This window comes from Pecten maximus, chromosome 8 (assembly GCF_902652985.1).
Source record: "Pecten maximus chromosome 8, xPecMax1.1, whole genome shotgun sequence".
Classification (NCBI taxonomy): Eukaryota; Metazoa; Mollusca; class Bivalvia; order Pectinida; family Pectinidae; genus Pecten; species Pecten maximus.
The window spans coordinates 13854278-13875300 of NC_047022.1; the positions used below are offsets into that span (position 1 = coordinate 13854278).

Sequence of the window (21023 nt, forward strand, 5' to 3'; positions counted from 1 at the left end):
TGCATAAAAACATGATGATCATGATGATGATGATTCCTTGCCTTTAAATGATATTTACAGAGTCCTGTGATACATTTCTTTATGTTGAAAATGAACCTGGTTACCTTAGCTATAACAGAGTTTAATTTATTACAAGAGAGCTGGCATGACAGTAAAGGTGTGATTAATTGTACTTGATGGCCCAAATCAGGCAGGTAATTACACTACAGAAACATTGGTCACTTTGATATCTCCTAATGGTCACTGGTTCACTGGACTGGTCAGTTTGATGTGCCTCTAATGAGGCTATGATGAGATCAGCTGGCCTGAGGTGTATGTACTGATGATGTACTGATGCTTGTCAGAGTTGATATACAATGTATATATATATATCTCAGGACTTGTCTTTTTATGTGTATCTCATAAGGAAAAATTGACAAGGAATTGCAGATATTTTGAAGTTTTAGTGTTTATTAAAGGGTCTTATAAACTTTATACACAAGGCATATATAATAAGGAAAATTTACATAGCAAAGGTTTAGAAATACATGGTTGCAGATATCCAAAATATATTGTGTGTGTTAAATACCACACATTGTAACCAGGGTCAACTTTACAGGTCAGCACTCAAAAATATATATGTAGAAGTACACCACTTTGATAGAAATGGACCAAAGACCATTCAAAGACATGGGAGCTGAATGCAAAATCTAAGAATTGAAGCTACATAGGGCAAAAGCATATAGTCCATCACAAGAAAATTGAGCTTCGACTGCATTCTCATCAAGCAATTAATTGACATAATGATGTCATTATCATAGCCATACTTACTAAGGGGTTAAATTAATCAAATGTTACTTCTCTAATAAGTTTATAAATAAAATGAAAACTTGAAAATTTTTTTTGACAAGGCATTTATAGTTGACAATGAATAACACGATTTGCAGCTTATTTATATATAACACCATATTGCATTTGTCTGCCAAGCTACATGCATGTCATTCATATTGCAATTGGCTATAAATACTTTATCATAATATCAAAAAAGTGTATTGCCAACATTGCTTATCAGTAGCCATGGTATTTCTGAAAATCTGTGAGAATCTGTGTCCTCTATCTTTGAACCAATTGCTTTAATTAAGTCCTTTGCCACTGATGAATGTTCTAATTAATAATTAAAGGAGAAATTTCAATTTAACAACAGTGGTATCTAGAGTACTTGACTATTAAATTTTTTTTTGCATCTACATTCAAAATCTTGATAAGTCAGCTGGTTCTTTTAAACTCCTGTACATTCATCATATATTTTATTTCATTTGAAGATTCCAGATTTTGTTTGAATACTGAGAAATAGCTCCACCTGTCTGACTGGGTTATGCCCCATTAACACTGATAGGAACAGCCCTCCAGGCCTGTTGTACTGGGATGTGTGAGTGATTCTTATAGATTTTAACATCCAAGAGGTGACAAATAACTGTCATTATTGACATTATAAATGATGAATGACTGTTTTGTAAGATTTTTCAGTGAGTGAATTTGTGTTTTACACCAAATTGTGTGTACATAGCTGTGGAAGACTGGAGGCTAATTGAGCTGTTGGCAGGTGCCCTTACTGAGGTATAAACTGATGTAATTACACATGTAACACTGCTACCTTATCTTAAAACCTGATTCCAAAACATCACAAATAAAAGGAGCAGCATTTATCTTAATTGGCTATTTCTGCCACATTTCTAGTTCTTTTGCCATGGTTGATACATAATTATGTACTGTGAAAGGCTATCATATCCATGTCCTAAAGACAGATCACAAAAACTAGCTGAGATGTGTGTACTTTAACCAGTTGATATCCAACGTATCCTGAAAAACTACTTTCTAGAAATTCATAGCAATTATACTTTATGTTATCTTAAGTAGTTTCAGACAAACTGATGTCTTACAGATAGATCATCTGTGGTAGTTTGTTGGGTCATACGTTCAATCATCTCCTTGTAGTAGATGGTGGGTAATTCATAGATTTGAAGTAGAAATGGTCTCGGCTGAGTGTCAGTGGCCAGGTAGCTCAAACAGTAAGAGCATTGTTCTAGAGTTTGGATGTCCTGGATTCGAGTCCCAGTCTGGTTGTTGCATTTTACTTCTCTTGTTACATTTAGCGTCTAATTATACCCCTGAGGCGGTAAAGGGTCTCTTGTTTGTCTTCGGGGTCAAAGACTTTATTGAAGGAGGGAGGAATGTAGAGGAACTGGATTGAACTGAACGGCAATGGCCAGGTAGCTCAAATAGTTAGAGCGTCCATCTAGAGTTCGGAGGTTCGAGGTTCGAGTCCCGGTCTGGTCGTGGGATGGCAACCACACCCCAGATCTTCACCTGAGTTTAGGATAGTGGTCAATATCCAAAAACAGACTCTGACTATTCAGATATTACATTCCTTTGTATATGTCTAGCCTTTAGATATTAACTTTCCATTTAATAAATGTTACACTAGAGGGAGATAGTCTAGTATCAAAATTCAGCTGAACAATTCTTTACAGGTAATAAGGGGCTGGTAGCAAATCTTCTGGTACATAATGGGTAATGAGGTGTGTTAGCCTTTTAAGACATTTTTCTGTCCTAAAAAGTGACTTGTAAACCGTTTAAATCCTCTGAAATGGCCTGTAACCTTAGAGGGCCTGACGTTTTTCATATCTCGGTACTTGTAAAACCATCAGACAGGGCCTGATGTTTTCCATATTTAGGTCCATGTAAAATCTCTGACAGGACCTTAACCAGAGTAGAAAGCATTAATTTTTCTGTATATTGTTAAATTATCAAAAGTGTGCAGCTAACCTAAACTTCCATGTTTCATGTCCTCAGATCAGTACTGAAGGTTACAAAGTTTTTCCAGGTAGTTTGTGTCCTAGCTTACATTATAGCTGAGGATCTAGGTAACCTTTCCAGAGAGGTCAAATTATCCATTTCTAAAGGTCGCAGACAGTAGCATGGATGTAGTTGGTAGAAAATTTGATAAGAAAATGTAAGCTTACATACTTTATAGGTTTCTGACCTGAAAAGCTTACTGTCAGTTTGTTAGAAGTTCTGAGAACTCTTTGTCTGAGGCATAATCATATGGAATGATTCTGTATGTTTTCAATTCCATGTACAAATGTATTTGTCAGATTTAAGATGATGAGTTGTATATTTGTTCATTTGGTTTTCTTTTCATGTCATTTATCCTCACGCTGAGCTGTCTGCGGCCCAGACGTCTTATTATCCCCACCCAACACACTGTCCCATCTACTGGTACATCTGTGGAGGTGTAATAACTCGGTCTTTATCATTAACATTGCGGGTCCTTACCATGCATTCAGAGATGTTTTCTTTACAGAGAATATAGATCGCTGACAGTTACAGAAAAAGAGGCTTAAATGTATACTCGTGGGACTCGGGGACAGACAATACAGTATCGTAATCAGTGTAAGTATAGCCAGCCGGTAGATCACCTTTCCAGAGGGCTGTATCTTTGTTTACAAAAACATTGTCAGATCAGGTTGTGTTTGTCAGTATGTAACCACAATTCTGTGTAAGAATGTGACAAGTCCCTATACCATTAGTCATAATAGCCTATATGTGTATATCATTGTTATTGAAATCATCAACATGTGGGATATTGGCCGAGTTTAATATCAGCCTCTGGCAGACCATATTATTTCCCCAATTGACACTGCATGCAGATACTGAAATTCAAATTGATATTCTCCTGGTGAATGTTGAATCAAATAAAATCATATATGTATTCACATCCACTGACTTGGATGACTTCCTCTTGGCCTAGTTCATGCATGCCAGACATATGAAATGGGAGCTGAAAATATTTGTGACTGATTTTACAATATATGATCAATCGGTACACCAGTATGTAGATATTCACATAGATTTAATTTTCATGGTAGTTTCTATTCCCTTAGATTTCCTTATAAGGATATTTAGGACTACAGTTATTCAAATAAATTTCTATACCCAGGATCATTGTAGCAGAAAGTATGTGCTAATTGATGGGTGACCATATCTTAATTTCGAAGCTGCATGATCTCCCAAAAAAGCAGGGTTAAATATATCTGTCCAACCAGAATCATATATCTGGCATATATGCAGTTCGTCACAGGACTGACTGAGAAGGACCTCTAACATGACTATAAGCCATGTTCAATGGAGCTGTCTGACCCTGTGGATGTAAGGACATGACTCACCTGAGGGGGATACAGGCCCAGAGGGACTCAACCACCAACCCCCTCACGTTGCCTGAACACAGTCAGTGACAGTGAAAAGAGAGGTTGCAGTTGCATCTGATGATGGTGCAACCCACAAATCGAGCTCACAATATCATAGGAGGTCTGGGACATGTGCAAGTCTAACTGGCCTGTGGTACAGTTATAAATGTAATATGCCTTGAGGTACAGGGAACCGGTCAATCTCATAGATATCTTGGACATCAATAATTGAAATCAGCTGCAATGGTCATTCACACCAGATGTTTATCTTAGTTTACCCCTCAGGGCACCTTTTGGTATCATTTACTGCTGAATGACTTGCAGAAAATTGATTGAGATCATAAAATCAAAGGTTTAATAAAGTGAAAATGCCTACTGTAAATGTGAAATATTAGTAGCAAATGTAGATGAATGAGGATGTATTATCCAGGCATCTGAGGTCAGCCGTTATGGTAAAATGTTAATCATTTATAAGGATAATATTATGATCATTATCTAAAGGTCCTGTATTAAGTGAGTGGCCTGGTCATGACCAGATATTGAAACCTTGATACCTTGTCATATTTAAATCATCAAATCTTCAGGTATATACAAGTATTTAAATTTTTCATATTCACCCAGCATGAGGTATATGCCTGTTAATAAGCCAAGGCACTAATATGTTGCAGGTTAGTAAAAATGCTAAATGCAATTGTCTTGTCCTGCACTATGACACCATCCCATCAACTTCAACCCCTCCCTCACCCCACTCCAACTTTGGAGTTAGTACAGAAAATGTGAGTGATCAAAATCATCAGATTACCAGAACCCTGAAGTATCTTGGCTTGGTAAAACAACTGGCTGATGGTCAGGTAGCTCAATGGTTAAAGCATCTGTTTGGAGTTAAGAGGTCCCTTGCAAGATTTCCCCTCCCCTAATACAGTTTGCGCCCAACTAAGAACTACCCATGGAAGGTGGTATTTGGTCTCCGGTGTGTCTTCTGGGTTTGGTTTGTTTTTGTTTAACGTCCTATTAACAGCCAGGGTCGTTTAAGGACGTACCAGATTTTGGAGGTGGAGGAAAGCCGGAGTACCCGGAGAAAAACCACCGGCCTACGGTCAGTACCTGGCAACTGCCCCACGTAGCCTAGTCTTCTGGGCAGAAGGCTTGATGGTGAATGAGGGAGGTACTGAGAGGAACTGCATTGGGTTAAACACTGTATGCAGCCTCGTAGATCAAATGGTAACGGATTGATTGATTAATCTGCCTAGATTTTGGAGGTCTAGAGTCCTGGTCTAATTGTTGCATTTTCCCTCTTCTATTTATTACATTTAGTGCCCAGCTAAGAATAGAAGGTAATTAGGGTATTGTACGTGTGTGTCTTCAGATTCAAAGACATTGATGAATGAAGGAGAAATGTAGTATAGAACTGGATTGGCCTGAACACATGTTGCCCAGTAGACTGAATGGTTAAGAGCATCGTTCCGTATGGCTAGAGTTTGGAGGTCCTGGGTTCAAGTCCTGGTCTGGTACATGAGTTTTTCTATCCTGTAATAATGTGACACTTCAGCAAAATATCCACTGGCTTTGTTGTATTGAAATATCCTGAATGAAAAGAATTAATAAATATTCAAAGAGTTTTCACTCCTGATCTGCATGGTCATGCATATCTGAAGCATCACTCTGTTTAATTTCTGGCAAAATCAGGTCAGCAAAATAAGTAAAATGAATTTGTAATAGTTATATAAGCTCTGTTACATTATATGTTTGATTTTCTGTGAAATGTTTTAGATAACTTCATATAATTCGTATGTTTTATCGCTGTGATAATGTTGATATTGTGATATACTCTATAAATAATCTGGGTCTTTAACTTTCCTAAAACTGACAGCATGCAGGCAGGTGATTCTAGCATAGATCGTGATCTAACACAGTGATTCCAATGTTTATTTCCACTTCTATGGATATTTTTACTTTCATGGGTAATTTACAATATTATAAAGATGTGATCTTGAGTGAGGTCATATAACAGATATACTCACACCGATGTCTGGGTCCATTCAGGTGGAGATAATCGACACACGACAATCAGGACATATAATGAGTTTTTCGTGTGCCAATGGAATATAGATCTGTAACATCAGTGAAATGTGTACAGCTGTGTTAGAGATATAGACGTTAGTGTAAGACTGGAGATAGATTTATAAATGTAACAAAGACAGCAGGCATAATATGTCCACATATGGCACACAATTCCCTTCTTTCTCAATAGTCGCCTCTGATAAATTTTGTTAACTGTTGATCTGGGAATCTGTTAACCTTTACTTTGATGTCCTATATACAGAAGTGCTCTATAAAACAAGCACCTGCTATGTTATGGCCCCTGTTTGTAGCAGATGTGTGCAGCTTAAAGTGTTTAAGGTTGAATGATTCATGTTAAATTTTACACTTCAGTGAACAATCAATGGCCAAAGAGGACACAATTGTACGAAAAATATTGACCATGCAATCAAAATATATAAGGTCAAAGGGGCATGTTAGTTTTGATCAATAGTAATAATTTAAATTGATTTACTTTAAAAATTAAATTGATATGTAAGAGCTGCGCATGTATATATATATATATAGAGGCAGCCTTTTAGATGTTCCCCTATTACTGCAGGTAAAAGATTGGCCTTGTTTACTTTTCACTCAAATATTTGCTGAGGTTGGATATTGTGTTATAACAATATAGCCATTATAGACAAATCTTGTACAATCAAAGGATAAATTTGTTACCTAAATAATAACTGTTGTATTTGTTTACCTGGCTAGGGTTAGATTGTTAGTACACAGATTACAAGTTAATGTTGCTGGGACGGAATGTGGAGGGCTGTGTTTAACACTTCACTGTCCTGGTACATAGGGGGCTCATCTGATCCCTATAATCTTCACTCTGATAAAGGATTGAAGAGGTAGCAAACAGAGCACCTCGTTATAGGATAAACAGAGCTAGCAGTGTCACCAGTATCATCCTTCACCTCTGTGTAAGGTAATTAATGGCCTAATATCACACCTATTAGAGATAAGGTACACACTACCATAAAGGTCTAGAACAATGGTCCTGATAAATTTGTACCCCCAGGGTCAGCAGGCCAGGGCGGGCCACCCTCCTCTGTAGCATTTGTTCTCACCTTATTGACAAGGAGACTGTAGGATGTACTAGGTATATACAGTTTGTATATCAATTCCATTATAACCTTACACTGTAGTTTATAAAATGTACCTTATTCTATTTGCATGTAAGTGATTTATTTGCAGGAAATAATTTGATGCTGTGTCTACTTGCCGACTAGCTCTTTTGGCATAATAAATAAGGAGGGTTGAACAAGATTAAAATAATATTGTCTTCTGCATGAAAACTTTAAGGTATTGGTTTTTCAACAGCTACTTACTTATAAAAAAGACACATGGAATTTATAAATAAAAATATATTATTTTGAGTTTTAATTCCTAGTTGAATGCAGAAGCATATACCCACATACTGTGGTATAATTTCACTATGAAACATTAAGATACCTAATCAAAGTCCATGCTAATTTTACTGAATTTGTTACCACATAATGTAATTATGTAATAGATAGGGTGATTTTATCAGGACTTATATAATTATCTAATATAAGCCTGTGGATTATATATAACACTTACTTGTATGGTTACATAATTATCTTATGGGTGAGGTGTCTAAAGAAGGATGTTCAAATCCCTGATCCAACTACTTCTTGGGTAAGAAAAGGGTGAGGGATGGATGAGTGTCAGGATGTGTACAGGCTGGGCGAGGATGTATAGTACAGGGTGGTCTAGATCTGCCCCAGTGTCAGTAGAATGGTAAGTGACCACATCCTGTGGACCCCTAATCAACTGCCCAACAGGGGGGCTGACCAGTAGTAGAGATAAATAGGTGTGACTTCAAGTGGTCAGTTGTACAGTAGACCACACAACACCACAGAAACCATGCCTCCCCTGAAGTTCTCGGCTTTTACAAGAAAATATTGGTAAGAGTTTTGTCATCCTCATACTCCAGGGGTTATGATGTGTAAGGTGAAATATTTTATTAGAAAATATTGGTATGATATTGGCACACTGAAATATTGTGAAGAGGAAATATTTTTTTTAAATTACAAAATATCAAAGGTGGTTAGCTGCAATATTTCAGAAGAAAATGCATGTATTTGTAAGAATTTGATAAGCTGAAATATTTTTCATATCTTTACTGGTGTCTAATGGTGACTTGGGACTGAGTTATCATCTGCTTCAAGCAGAACGTTATACAAACATCTCTCAGTTTTACAGATTTAGAGAATTAAACAGAAACATATACATTTAAAAAAAAAAGAATATTGAATTTGATGAAAAACTATACTAAAGTATACCCCATGAAAAAAGTTAACAAATTTGAATTTCTAAATCATTTCTACATATGTGAAACTTTTGAACTAGCTATATAAAAAAAAGGGAAAACAATTATGTGTATCTTTAGATTTGACAATTTCTCTGATTTTACAGTTTAAGTTAATTAAATTCTTTACATCAGATTTATAAACTATTACGGTACATATAACATATAAGTGTCTCAAACATTACATGATGCACATTCTATAAAGTCTGGAACATGGTCAGTCCTAGCTTTTAAGATGATTTTTATTTGGTAGTTTTTCCAGAAGTGAATAGATTTCTAGATAAAGATAATCTATATTGTAATTGGATTCCAGTGTACTGTCCCCTCTGGAAAAGACAAACAAGGCCACATATACTTGTGCACACATGTACATCTACATGTATCTTGACACAGATGTTTAAAACTTAAGCAAACATTAAAAACATCTGCATTTAATTACAACTGTTTTCATTTTTAAAATCAATGTTTGTTTTAAAGGACGTCAATCTTACCAGTCATTTGGTGCAGTGTATAGTTATCTATCTGGTAGCTGTTATTCCAGCCGGTATATGGGAAACAATTATCAAAACCAGCTAACAGTCTCATGCTACGCTGATCTTACACCCACTAAAAAATTATTGATACTTTGATTTCCGTTTGGCAATAACCAATTCTTTTTTTCTCACAGTTATCTGAAGCAATTAAAAATATATGGTGCAATAAAATGTAGTGGAATGCTGTTTCAGGTGTATAGAACAAATTGAAATTATTGATTATTTTTTTATTTTGGTCGTTAACCAGCTGCCAATTCTGATTTTTTTTATCTATACGGGTGTGAGATGTGTTATGGGATGATATGACAGTTGGTAGACCAGAATACATTACACACTTGAGAGAATTATGAATTTCACACATATCTCCTCATCACCAATATGTTGGAATAAAAGCTAAAAAATGCACAAAAGTATCGTTTAATCTCCTCGATCTAGTTTTGTGAATTCTATCAGAACCCCCATCATGTGGCTCATGTTCCGGCGATTTTGTTTTCTGAAAGGCCATCAGAAACTCCGCCTGAAATCTTGGTCCACCTGTTGGTCAGTGCTGCCCCCTATTGAGGACTGATGTCCGAGGACAAACAGGCCGGCCTCCCTACTGCACAAGTTTAATATTTGATCTGAGGTTGTACCCCGCTCTACCATTCACTCTGTAATCTATACAGATCGTCTTTGTCCACACCTTTACCAAAACTTCAAAAGACAACTCAGGCCAGTCCAGGAGAGAGCTGTATTATCATATCTCTCAAAGGCGCGTGGCCAAGTTCAAATAAACGAAAAATTATAATAGGCCCCATAGAATTAAAAGGCAGCCCTCCGACCATTCTTGTCAAAACTGGGGGTATTTAGCAGGTGGAAGTGTGCCTGGAATTTCTTAATTTCAAATGCGTCCAATCAGATTTGAGTGGAAGCTCATCACCTGCCTCCGCCATCTGCCGGCTGAGTTCAGAGTTGATTGTCACGAGGTTAAAACTTAAGTGGTGAAAAATTGAGGGAGGTAATTGGAGGTAGTGGAATGTTTAGAGCTAAGGACTTTAATCTGTCTAATACTGGTGCTAACTGTCAGTGTACCGTTAGTAAGTCACTGGACAGGTCAGTCTTTACTGTTATACGGTGAAGTGAGAGGTGTCCCCGTGTCCCTGCGGCCTGAAGTGTTATAGGGAAACTGTAGAGACATTTAGAGTTGTGACTATTACACAGAAAGATGCCTGCTCTCAGAAAGGATGATATTCTCAGAGCCAGTATAAAGATGCTGAAACAAATGAAAAAGTAAGTGGTCTAGATTTTACAGAATATAATAATCAGTGTTTTTAAGTATCTATTTTACTTTAGGAAAGGTAATATGATTGAGACAATATTCTCACAGTCACTATAGTCTTAAGTTTTGAAGCTCTTGGTAGATGATAATAGTACTGTTTAACTTCTTTTCTGAAATGTAATTGCAAATTAAACAAAAATTTATAGCACAGACATAAACTATTTAGAATCTAACAAATCTTTGGTGTCTATTATAGAAGATATACAATTTTCAATATAGACATCATGATTTTGAGTAAGTGTAAGGTTATACTATATTATAACCAAAGTCAATGATGCAGAAAAGTACACCATTTGTTCACAGAATAATATTGTAGGACATGTTTAGTGTGATAGGCTATAAGTGTTGGGTGTTTTAACTTGTGGTGAACATTTTCCTGTTTAATATATAAATGGCAGTATATATACAATTAGCAGCATTGAAAGCAAGTTGTGTTTAACATGTCTATTAAAAATTAAAGCCCGGTATTATGAGATTCATGTCTGTTAAATCCTCAAGTGAGACTATATGATTGATCCTGATTTAAAACAGAATGAAGATCATGTCTCATCTTATTGGTTTTCTCAAGTTCCCTAAACAAATCCATAACTATAGGACACCTTTGTTGAATTTATGTACAAATTTGTCTTTGTGGTTTACAGTTACGCTAAAATCATGGGAGAATTCGGGATCAATAATGTTTGTGTGGTTCGAGATTAACAGCTGTCGTATCGACAGACTCGGGTATTCCTATCACAAAAAATACTGTTGTGATAGATTAATATTTGGTATTGTATCACAGGAACACTGGTCATCTAATACAGGGCCGATATCTGTTTCACTGATTATGACACTGATAATGACACAGCCATGTTCATGGCAGAGTGTTGGTGAAAGACTAGCCATTGTTTAACATACCAATGGGACAAAGTTTGGTCCACATGATTAGCTCAGTCATCGGAGATCATTGATTCGGGAAAGTTAGATGTGAGTTCGCTTGACTTAGTCGAATTGAACATCAGAGATTGATATGTTTTGGAATAATAATGATCGGCTGATAAATCTGTGTTATAATGATACTGCTCTTAAATCACTGTAGGGGACATTGACAAAGGTGGTCTCTTGGGAAAATTTCTGATTTATATGCATCAATATTCACATAAAGTAATGACAATGGTCATGATAAACAGCTTTTTTACACACCAACATTCCTACATAGTGATAAAAGTTGTCTCGGGGGATAGTTAGATAATTACATATCGTGTCCCATAAAGTGATGGTAATATGGTCTCCCTAGACAGTTTCTATACAATTACATATCGTGTCCCATAGAGTGGTGTTAATATGGTCTCCCTAGACAGTTTCTATACAATTACATATCTTTTCCCATAGAGTGGTGTTAATATGGTCTCCCTAGACAGTTTCTATACAATTACATATCACGTCCCATAGAGTGGTGTTAATATGGTCTCCCTAGACAGTTTCTATACAATTACATATCGTGTCCCATAGAGTGGTGTTAATATGGTCTCCCTAGACAGTTTCTATACAATTACATATCACATCCCATAGAGTGGTGGTAATATGGTCTCCCTAGACAGTTTCTATACAATTACATATCACGTCCCATAGAGTGGTGTTAATATGGTCTCCCTAGACAGTTTCTATACAATTACATATCGTGTCCCATAGAGTGGTGGTAATATGGTCTCTCTAGACAGTTTCTATACAATTACATATCGTGTCCCATAGAGTGGTGGTAATTTGGTCTCCCTAGACAGTTTCTATACAATTACATATCGTTTCCCTTGGTAATATGGTCTCTCTAGACAGTTTCTATACAATTACATATGGTGTCCCATAGAGTGGTGGTAATATGGTCTCCCTAGACAGTTTCTATACAATTACATATCATGTCCCATAGAGTGGTGGTAATATGGTCTCCCTAGACAGTTTCTATACAATTACATATCGTGTCCCATAGAGTGGTGGTAATATGGTCTCCCTAGACAGTTTCTATACAATTACATATGGTGTCCCATAGAGTGGTGGTAATATGGTCTCCCTTGACAGTTTCTATACAATTACATATCGTATCCCATAGAGTGGTGGTAATATGGTCTCCCTAGACAGTTTCTATACAATTACATATGGTGTCCCATAGAGTGGTGGTAATATGGTCTCCCTAGACAGTTTCTATACAATTACATATCGTATCCCATAGAGTGGTGGTAATATGGTCTCCCTTGACAGTTTCTATACAATTACATATCGTGTCCCATAGAGTGGTGGTAATATGGTCCCTCTAGGCAGTTATTACAGTAAAGTTGTCTCTCTAGACAGTTTCTTTATGCATCACTGTACCATACAGTGGTAAATGTTGGTAAAGCGGTCTCTCTAGACAGTTTCAATGATGTTGCTGTCCCATACTGTCGTAAAGTGGTCCCTCTAGGCAGTTATTACAGTAGAGCGGTCTCTCTAGACAGTTTCAGTAAATGTCACTGTACCATATGGTGGTAAAGTGGTCCCTCTAGGCAGTTATTACAGTAAAGCGGTCCCTCTAGGCAGTTTCAGTAAATGTTACTGTCCCTGTCCCATATGGTGGTTAAGTGGTCCCTCTAGGCAGTTATTACAGTAAAGCGGTCTCTCTAGACAGTTTCTTTATGCATCACTGTACCATACAGTGGTAAATGTTGGTAAAGCGGTCTCTGTAGACAGTTCCAGTAAATGTCCCTGTCCCAATACGGTGGTTAAGTGGTCTGTCAAGACATTTATACTATCTGGTTAATCATTTCTCATATATGACCAATAGTGAACTGGACTCTATAGACAGTTTCTGTACACATTGCTGTCCCATGAAGTGATCAAGTGGTCTTTCTAGACAATTTCTCACACACAACACAGTCCCGTACAGAAGTGATCTTGTCCCATGCTGTGAAGATCATAGTGAGATAGACATCAAATGGAAAATTTTCTGCTTGCTTCATAAGATGCTATCTCTGTCTGGAGTTCCTAAATGTTTAACCAAGTATAGCAGTGAATAGAGGAACAGTAAAGGTATATAATGATCATCATTGCTTTACTGGGATCTCTTTAAATGTTTAAAAGTGGTAGGAGACTACCAGAGACTATGTCAGGTGATGGGACATGCTGAAATTCACCTTAAGTAGTCTCGGTGATGGGACATGCTGAAATTCTGTAGTACATGTATTTGATGTGGAGGTCTACAGGTATATAGTCAGGTTAAGAGGGGAACAATACCCACAGGTGATGATAATGTCATACCTGTTGTTACCTGTCAGGTATGTGAAATATTACAGAGTTATTAAATCTAAATTATGATAAAGATTTATTTGATGATATGTGCTACTTTAAATCTACAACAATATGTAAACACTTTGATTTTAAATTGGTCTGGTTTGATATAATGCTTCTATCAACATTTAGGTAGGTTAAACTGATGTGGATATCTTTAAGTAGTTTAGTTTGAACAGTTTATTATTCTTCAAAAGGAAAATAGGTATGTGAAAATGCCTGATTTTGTGATACGTATGATACTTTGTATGCCTGGTTGAATATTGATTTTTAGAGTAAATTATTAATGTATTTAAGAATTTTTTAGATTGATTCATTTCGCACATTAGATTCAAATCAGTATTTAAGTGAACATATGATTTAGATTGTTGTACCTATTGACATCAAAGTCCTGGTCTACACAGATCCAGGTAGCTGTCTCTACAGGTAGGGAGATACATCGTTAGGATTTATATTACAATTTGATAAAACTTTATATTTCACTGTATGATATTTCGTCTTCAACTACTAGAATTTGAAAGGATATGTTAAAAGTAATAATCCTTAACATTTAAAAAACAAAAATGATAACATATGAATTGGGCTGGCCATAACTATGCCTTTGAAGCATTCTTACTTAAGAACGTGGATGTGGCACAGTGGTTTAAGCTGCAGGTATTTCTGGCTAGGCATTTAGGTACTGTAGATCGTGAGTTTGAGGCCCGATCAGGGCATGAGTCATAAAATTGTCCTTCTTCATCACTTGTGTTACTATGTTAATATATATCTAATTAAATGTAATTGCACAATGTATCATATGGATATTGAATATAAGCTATTGACATTAATGTATATAAATATTATGTAAACAGTGTTTTGCAATATGCACTAAATTTAAGTATGTATATTTATAGAATGTATTTAGTTAGATTTAATCAATCTTAATTTTGATAATTTTGAATAAAAAACATAAACATTTTTGTACATACAGTTGTATGTATTTAGTAATTCCTTCCATATCAATCTTCCTTTTGGTGATCAAGGCTTTTGATTTCTCATTGTTTGGTTAATCAATTATAACATATCATTGTTTAAACAATTTGATTATAAACACTATTGGTTTCATACAAACAAATAGGTTATGCTTTTTATTGGAATTCCAAAAGTCAGGAAACGTTGGTCTGTCAAGGAGAAGACTTTTAGTTTCCCAGGAGAGTGTACAGTAGTGTTCATAACACACCGCAGGGGACCTTGCGTTGATTAGATATAGGCTGGAATTTATTATTGAGTTTGATAACTTTAATAGGATGTGAGATACCAATAATCAGTAAATCAGTCTCAATGAGCTATAAAAGATAACATCAAAATACATGTTATCTATAATAAATGTATTGGTGAAATACTTGTACACTTAAACTTTATTTATATATCAACTTATATCAATCACTCATGTTGGACTGCCTAGGTAGAACTCAAACTTCAAACTTTATTTCATTTCTCAAAATTAGATGTACAGAGAATGATAAAGGCAAGTGTGTTACCACTGTGCCACCCATCCACCCAGTACATAGGGGCCGCGGTGGCCGAGTGGTTAAGGTGTCCCGACACTTTATCACTAACCCTCCACCTCTGGGTTGCGAGTTCGAAACCTACGTGGGGCAGTTGCCAGGTACTGACCGTAGGCCGGTGGTTTTTCTCCGGGTACTCCGGCTTTCCTCCACCTCCAAAACCTGGCACGTCCTTAAATGACCCTGGCTGTTAATAGGACGTTAAACCAAAACAAACCAAACCACCCAGTAATAATTGGCACTCTGATTTCTTCCCTCTACTGATTTAACAATATGAGGGATGTTTTGTTCTTCCCTCTACTGATTTAACAATATGAGGGACGTTTTGTTCTTCCCTCTTCCTAATCCCTCATCTAAGGAATGTTTTGTCATGAAGAAGCTTAAGGCTCTTGTTTGGATTTGAGTACATATCATTAAATTTGATAATTAACTGTGATTTCAAAATGGTTAGAGACTGAGTATGGGTGAGATTATATTTGTGTACCCAGTCTGACAAAGTCATTAACTTCCTGTCTCGGTACTCACATGTTATGTAAGATTTACTAGGTATTGTTGTTGTATATATGAGTATTGTGTGTATTGTTTGAGGAAAGGTGTGGAAATCCTATAGTTATATATACCTGGTAATAGGTACACAATAGGATTAGGTTTTTACCTCTTTTATTACCATGGTTACCCATAGAACTGTCATATAATGTCATTCACTACCACAGGGTAAACTTGATTGGTGAACTTCATAAAACCTTCACCTGTATATGTGTCAAGAATTTACTAACATCTTCATTCCAGGTGTCATGCATTTGCTTTACTTGTGTAAATTTAAAGTATAACAACAGTCAATTTCAAAAATAACAATCAAATTTTGGAGTATTATTCAAGACCAGTTATGCTCCACTGCATATCTTATGAAACATGGATAATTAAACAAACTTGGAAAATATAACAATGTTTTTTCATGGCTCTAGAGAAAATTAATTTTTGGTTTTTATTTATTTGTAGTGCTGGTGTGTTCAAATGTCCCGAAGATGACAAGCCTTTAGACTATGCTCAGGTACGTTATATTAGTTTTTCTAAAACACTATCCATTTTCTGAAGGATACCTGTTGTATGTCCCCTCTACCTTAATCAGTAAACAGCGTGTGAAATTTATCACATGTGTGTGTGTGTGTGTACCTGACCTGCCCATTGTCAGCCACTTCCACTGAATAGTCTCGTTCCATAAAGTCATCCTGTAAATAATTACACTGTACCTTTACCCAGCAGACATGGCAAACTCTTCCTATTTACAAACACATAGAAGGCAGGAAATCACCTTTTCTATTTCAATTTCCTCCCTCACTATGCTAACAAATAGATGCTTTATGTGTAGTTCAATTCATACTGACCTGCCTTTGGTACTGACCACAGATAGGTTTGACCAAGCCAATCCCTATCTGGGACAAACGCTCAGGACAGACGCTCAAGGGAAGTGACCATTGTCCATATATAAACTCACTAAGGAAAACATAGGTTTCCTCTGTGGATTATAATTATATGATTGCTGAATGCAATGTAAACACCTGGTATTAACCTCGACAAGTCAAATACTGAAAAGGGTGTCTCAGAAATCCAAGGCATCAGATTAATTATGTATCATATGTTTACGTCTGTGGCTGTCACCTTGAAATAATACTGCCTTGGTTGTCAGACACATAAAACAGAGGCAAGCAAAGTGCTTTTATACCAAGTCTCATAATATAAATATACCCTGCATTATGTACCCCATGTAATGCTAGGCAAATGCTATAAATCACATGCCGCTGACACAGTCAGTCAGAGGAGGAGGCTGTATGCTCTGGACCTTGAAGCTTTAATGAGTCACTGGACAGCAATCAAACAATGGATAATGTTCCTTTCATCAACTTAGCACAGGGGTAAATCATCCCTTCAGGGGAGGTAATCATGCATATCAGGGGAGTTAATCAGACTAATCAAGGGAGGTAATCAGGCTCATCAAGGGTGGTAATCAGGCAAGGAAATTAATGGAATGCCAGCTGAACCTCTAGTATGTTCATTAAATTGCACTTGAGGATACTACTGATCAAGATGGTCATAGATGATGAAGTTTTAAATAATACAGAAAGGCCAGTGAGTTGATGTTCTACAATAGATGGAACAAATCCAACTTTAATATAAAAAATAGCCACAAAAATGGGATACAAGCCAAAAAAATTGATATATATAAAAAAATTTTGTCAGGAAATGGATGGGTGTGCATGTGAAGTGAAAAATTTATGCTAATAAAATAAGTAAATGATTAAGTTAGAAATGATAAATAAGTAAATAATTTAGGCCTTATACAGAAAAAAATATATACGCTTGTGCTATGTATATGCTGCAAGGTTTAGCAGTACAACATCCAGATACCAAATTACAGGCTATAATAGGTTACATTCACTAATGAATCACATATTGATTCGGTTGGCTGTTTTGAATACTTGTCTGGTACATTATTTGATTTGAAGGTCTCGCACAACTCAGACATGCCTGCAGTTATTTCAAGTACACTTAAATTTCCTTCCTGCAATCCTGATGTATACTGCTACTCTCCGGTCTCTTCCTATTACTAAGGTTTAAAAATTCAATAACAAATTGCATGCTTGTTGAACATTTTTAATCATCGTTATTGGAGTGTGTAAGGGATGTGGTTATGTGGTTTTAATGCAGGTATTTTTCTGGCATGTAATGGGATAACATGCTGCTGCGTGCGTGCAACATTACCTCCTGCACATTCTACTTCACGCATAAAGGATTAAAACGCGTAAAGGATTAAATCCTGCCGATGAATGAAGCCTAACACAGTACAGATCGTCATGTATATTCATTGCTAACAAAATGTGTATTATCATCACAGAACAGATTTACCTGATTCCCCTTTCACTATATTTAACCAGAGTTGACTTTGTAAAGCCAATATTGACAAAAGTGTTATAATATTGACTGAACTGTACCCACAACATACTGTAATTCTGAGTGGGTCATTATTGGGCTACAGCAGGTGCTTGCTGTTCTGTTGACAGCAGTTGATGTCATACTTGTTGTAATGCTTGAATTATTTTTTGCAAGATTGGCAGCTAGGGTATTGATCTTTTATTCTGAAAATCAATCTCGGATTTAATTGAAGAAAAAGAAGTGAACATGCCTATAAGGAGTATAAACTCCATTTGTTAGTATTGTGATGACAGATTGTATTGATTGGAAGCGATAGTTTTCATTGGTCCAGGCCCGAGGCTGTAGGGGACGTCAGCTGTTGTCCCTTTGTGAGAGCTATTTGTCCGGTTTGGTCATTATCCTCTCTACAACGTGTAATGAGGTGGGATATGTTACCATACAACTTCAAACTGTATAACTGGACATGCAGATGATGTTGACCTCAGGGAACTGAGACATTCAAATCCTGGTAAGGAGACAGATGGGAGTGATCACTGGACATTTCCTTAATTTAAAGGGAAAAGGACATTTTGAATCCAATTAGCAGACAATGAAAATAGTCGTTGCCCTTTAAATGGAATGGATAAATGATGTGATGAATTAGTGATGCCCCTACTGTTACTAACGGAACCATCAGGACAGTCACTGTCTAGCTGGACACTGACTCCTGTTAGTCTAATCATATAACACTAAACAGCAATACCTAGTGTTCAACTGTGGATATCTGTATCGTCACCTTTTCTGATTCACTGGGGTATTGACAAAGAGATTTACATTTAATGGAAGGTTATGTGGACAGTGTTATATTTACTTTAGTTTGAGAGTATACTATACTGAACAATCGGGGATAATGTCAGGTAGTCATCTATGATATAGTCCATAAACCTACTGTGTACATAGGTAATGTCTGTGTGGCTCTTGCAATAGGCAGATTGTGTTTCTATGGTCCAGTTGGAAGTCTGTCCAACTGTGGAGGTTGAGGCTTGGTCAGTCGTTTATATTGGACACAACGTGAACATCCTGCGGTGATTCAGACCAAAAGCACTCTAAAACCTTAATTACAGTCTGCCTGGGGACATCGTGAATTTGTGAATTTCTCACCTGAGGATTACTAGATTAATGACATGTTGACCATCATCCTGTTAAATCAACCACGTCTTCACGGTTTCTCATCCAAATAATCCTGATACTGTTGATAACCTGATCTGTTTATGAGGAATGTTATCTTTTCCGATAGCCATGGAAACAGTGTTTTAGTGTGGTGTATGGCTATATCCATTGATTTTTGACGGTATCACTGGAAGTTGAATCACTATGACATTGTTATAACTATAGGACAGTTGGTGTAGGGCAGTAGTTATAGAGCTGTATACTACAGTGAGACTCTGACAAGCCAGGTGTGTATCAGGTAAGCTCTCTACATAGACAATGACAGATTGGTCACCTTCTTTTATTTTTTACTTAACATATGCTTGTCACTATTAGCTGAGGGATATTGTGTCATTAATATACAAATGTGAAAACTCCTACATAGGTAATGTATAAACTATTGCTCTAAAAATAATGCAAAATTGCAAATTATTTTTCGACAGCATCCAAAGTTGCAGTACAATTGTCCTCATATATGTAACATTTTAGTTTCATTAAATGTTTCCTATATGAAAGATAATATCAGTCAGTTAAACTTCCTCATACATGTATAATTAATTGAAATTTTCACCCTCTTTGCATGGGGTGAGTCTTAGGACAGCAACCAGATAAGGAAGATTATTAAGTTGTCAAAGTCGTGGCTTTGTGGAGTGTTTGACATCTTTAAAAATATTACCTACAGAGTTGAGATCTTCATCCTCTCCTATGTAATAGGTTGAATGGTTAATTTTCTCTGGCAATTGTACAGTAGACATCTTTTAATGAATTGCACTGTTCATATGACGTTATTGCTGGCATGATGTCGTTGCATTGTTAGTGATGTCATACAGTTCAATATCCCCAGACAACAATGTGATATTTATTTGTTAACTTTCCATATTTACCATCCTAGGTTTTAGTCTGTTTATCATCCTCATTATTACGGTAATTAATATCCTGGTCAGTGAGATTGTTTGTGTGTTGTTAACATGTTTCACACCTGTGGTCTCCCACCTAAAGGAGGAGTCATGATCACCTGTCCATCAGGTAGTTGTTCCCAGGGGCTGAATAAACATTAACAACACCCACAGCTCAGGGGCTATATCTCAGTACAACAGAGAATAAAGATGTCAGGTCATCTGGTGCGTTTGGTCCACATTGACTAATAAAACAAAGGATTAAATTTTATCAGTAGTTTTAAGAGGAACAGGTTGGCGTGGTGTGGTTTGTACATAGTGTTAAATACAGTCTCGTCACTCCAGCTGATGAAGCATGCTTCTTTGGCTCTGGAGCTATAGAGCCAAGGATTATCATGCCAGAGACCTAGGTTCGATTCCTGTTTCAGTGCTTTGCAGGAATGTATTATTCCCTGTTCTTTCACAGTAGATTTGAATGAGTAGTTCAAAATTATATTCATTATTTCATGGAATTGTAGATCTCTCATAAAATATGTAAATACCTTGTGAATTGAAATGTAGATTTTGCATAATTTTTTTCAAATAAGATAGATACATGTTTCAAATATATTGTATTATAGTGTTATATTATCATTAGATGTTTTGTGTATTTGAGTATTAAATTGCTGGTATA

At 36.4% G+C, this 21023-nt stretch overlaps 1 protein-coding gene across 5 annotated transcripts in view; it reads left to right on the forward strand.

Moving 5' to 3' along the window:
- LOC117332515 (TNF receptor-associated factor 4-like) overlaps positions 1 to 21023 on the forward strand; it is a 42405-nt gene that overhangs the window by 13621 nt on the left and 7761 nt on the right. Inside the window, exons 1-2 of one of the 5 annotated variants that reach the window (XM_033891451.1) lie at positions 10168 to 10445; positions 16335 to 16386. The exons of 1 other annotated variant lie outside the window; for it this stretch is intronic. In XM_033891451.1, coding sequence (XP_033747342.1) covers positions 10381 to 10445; positions 16335 to 16386 — 117 coding nt within the window. In that variant the 5' untranslated portion in view covers positions 10168 to 10380. Of the gene's footprint in view, positions 1 to 10167; positions 10446 to 13719; positions 13776 to 16334; positions 16387 to 18671; positions 19714 to 21023 lie in introns of those variants that run through there. 3 more of the 5 variants (XM_033891453.1, XM_033891450.1, XM_033891454.1) reach the window with 3 other exon arrangements.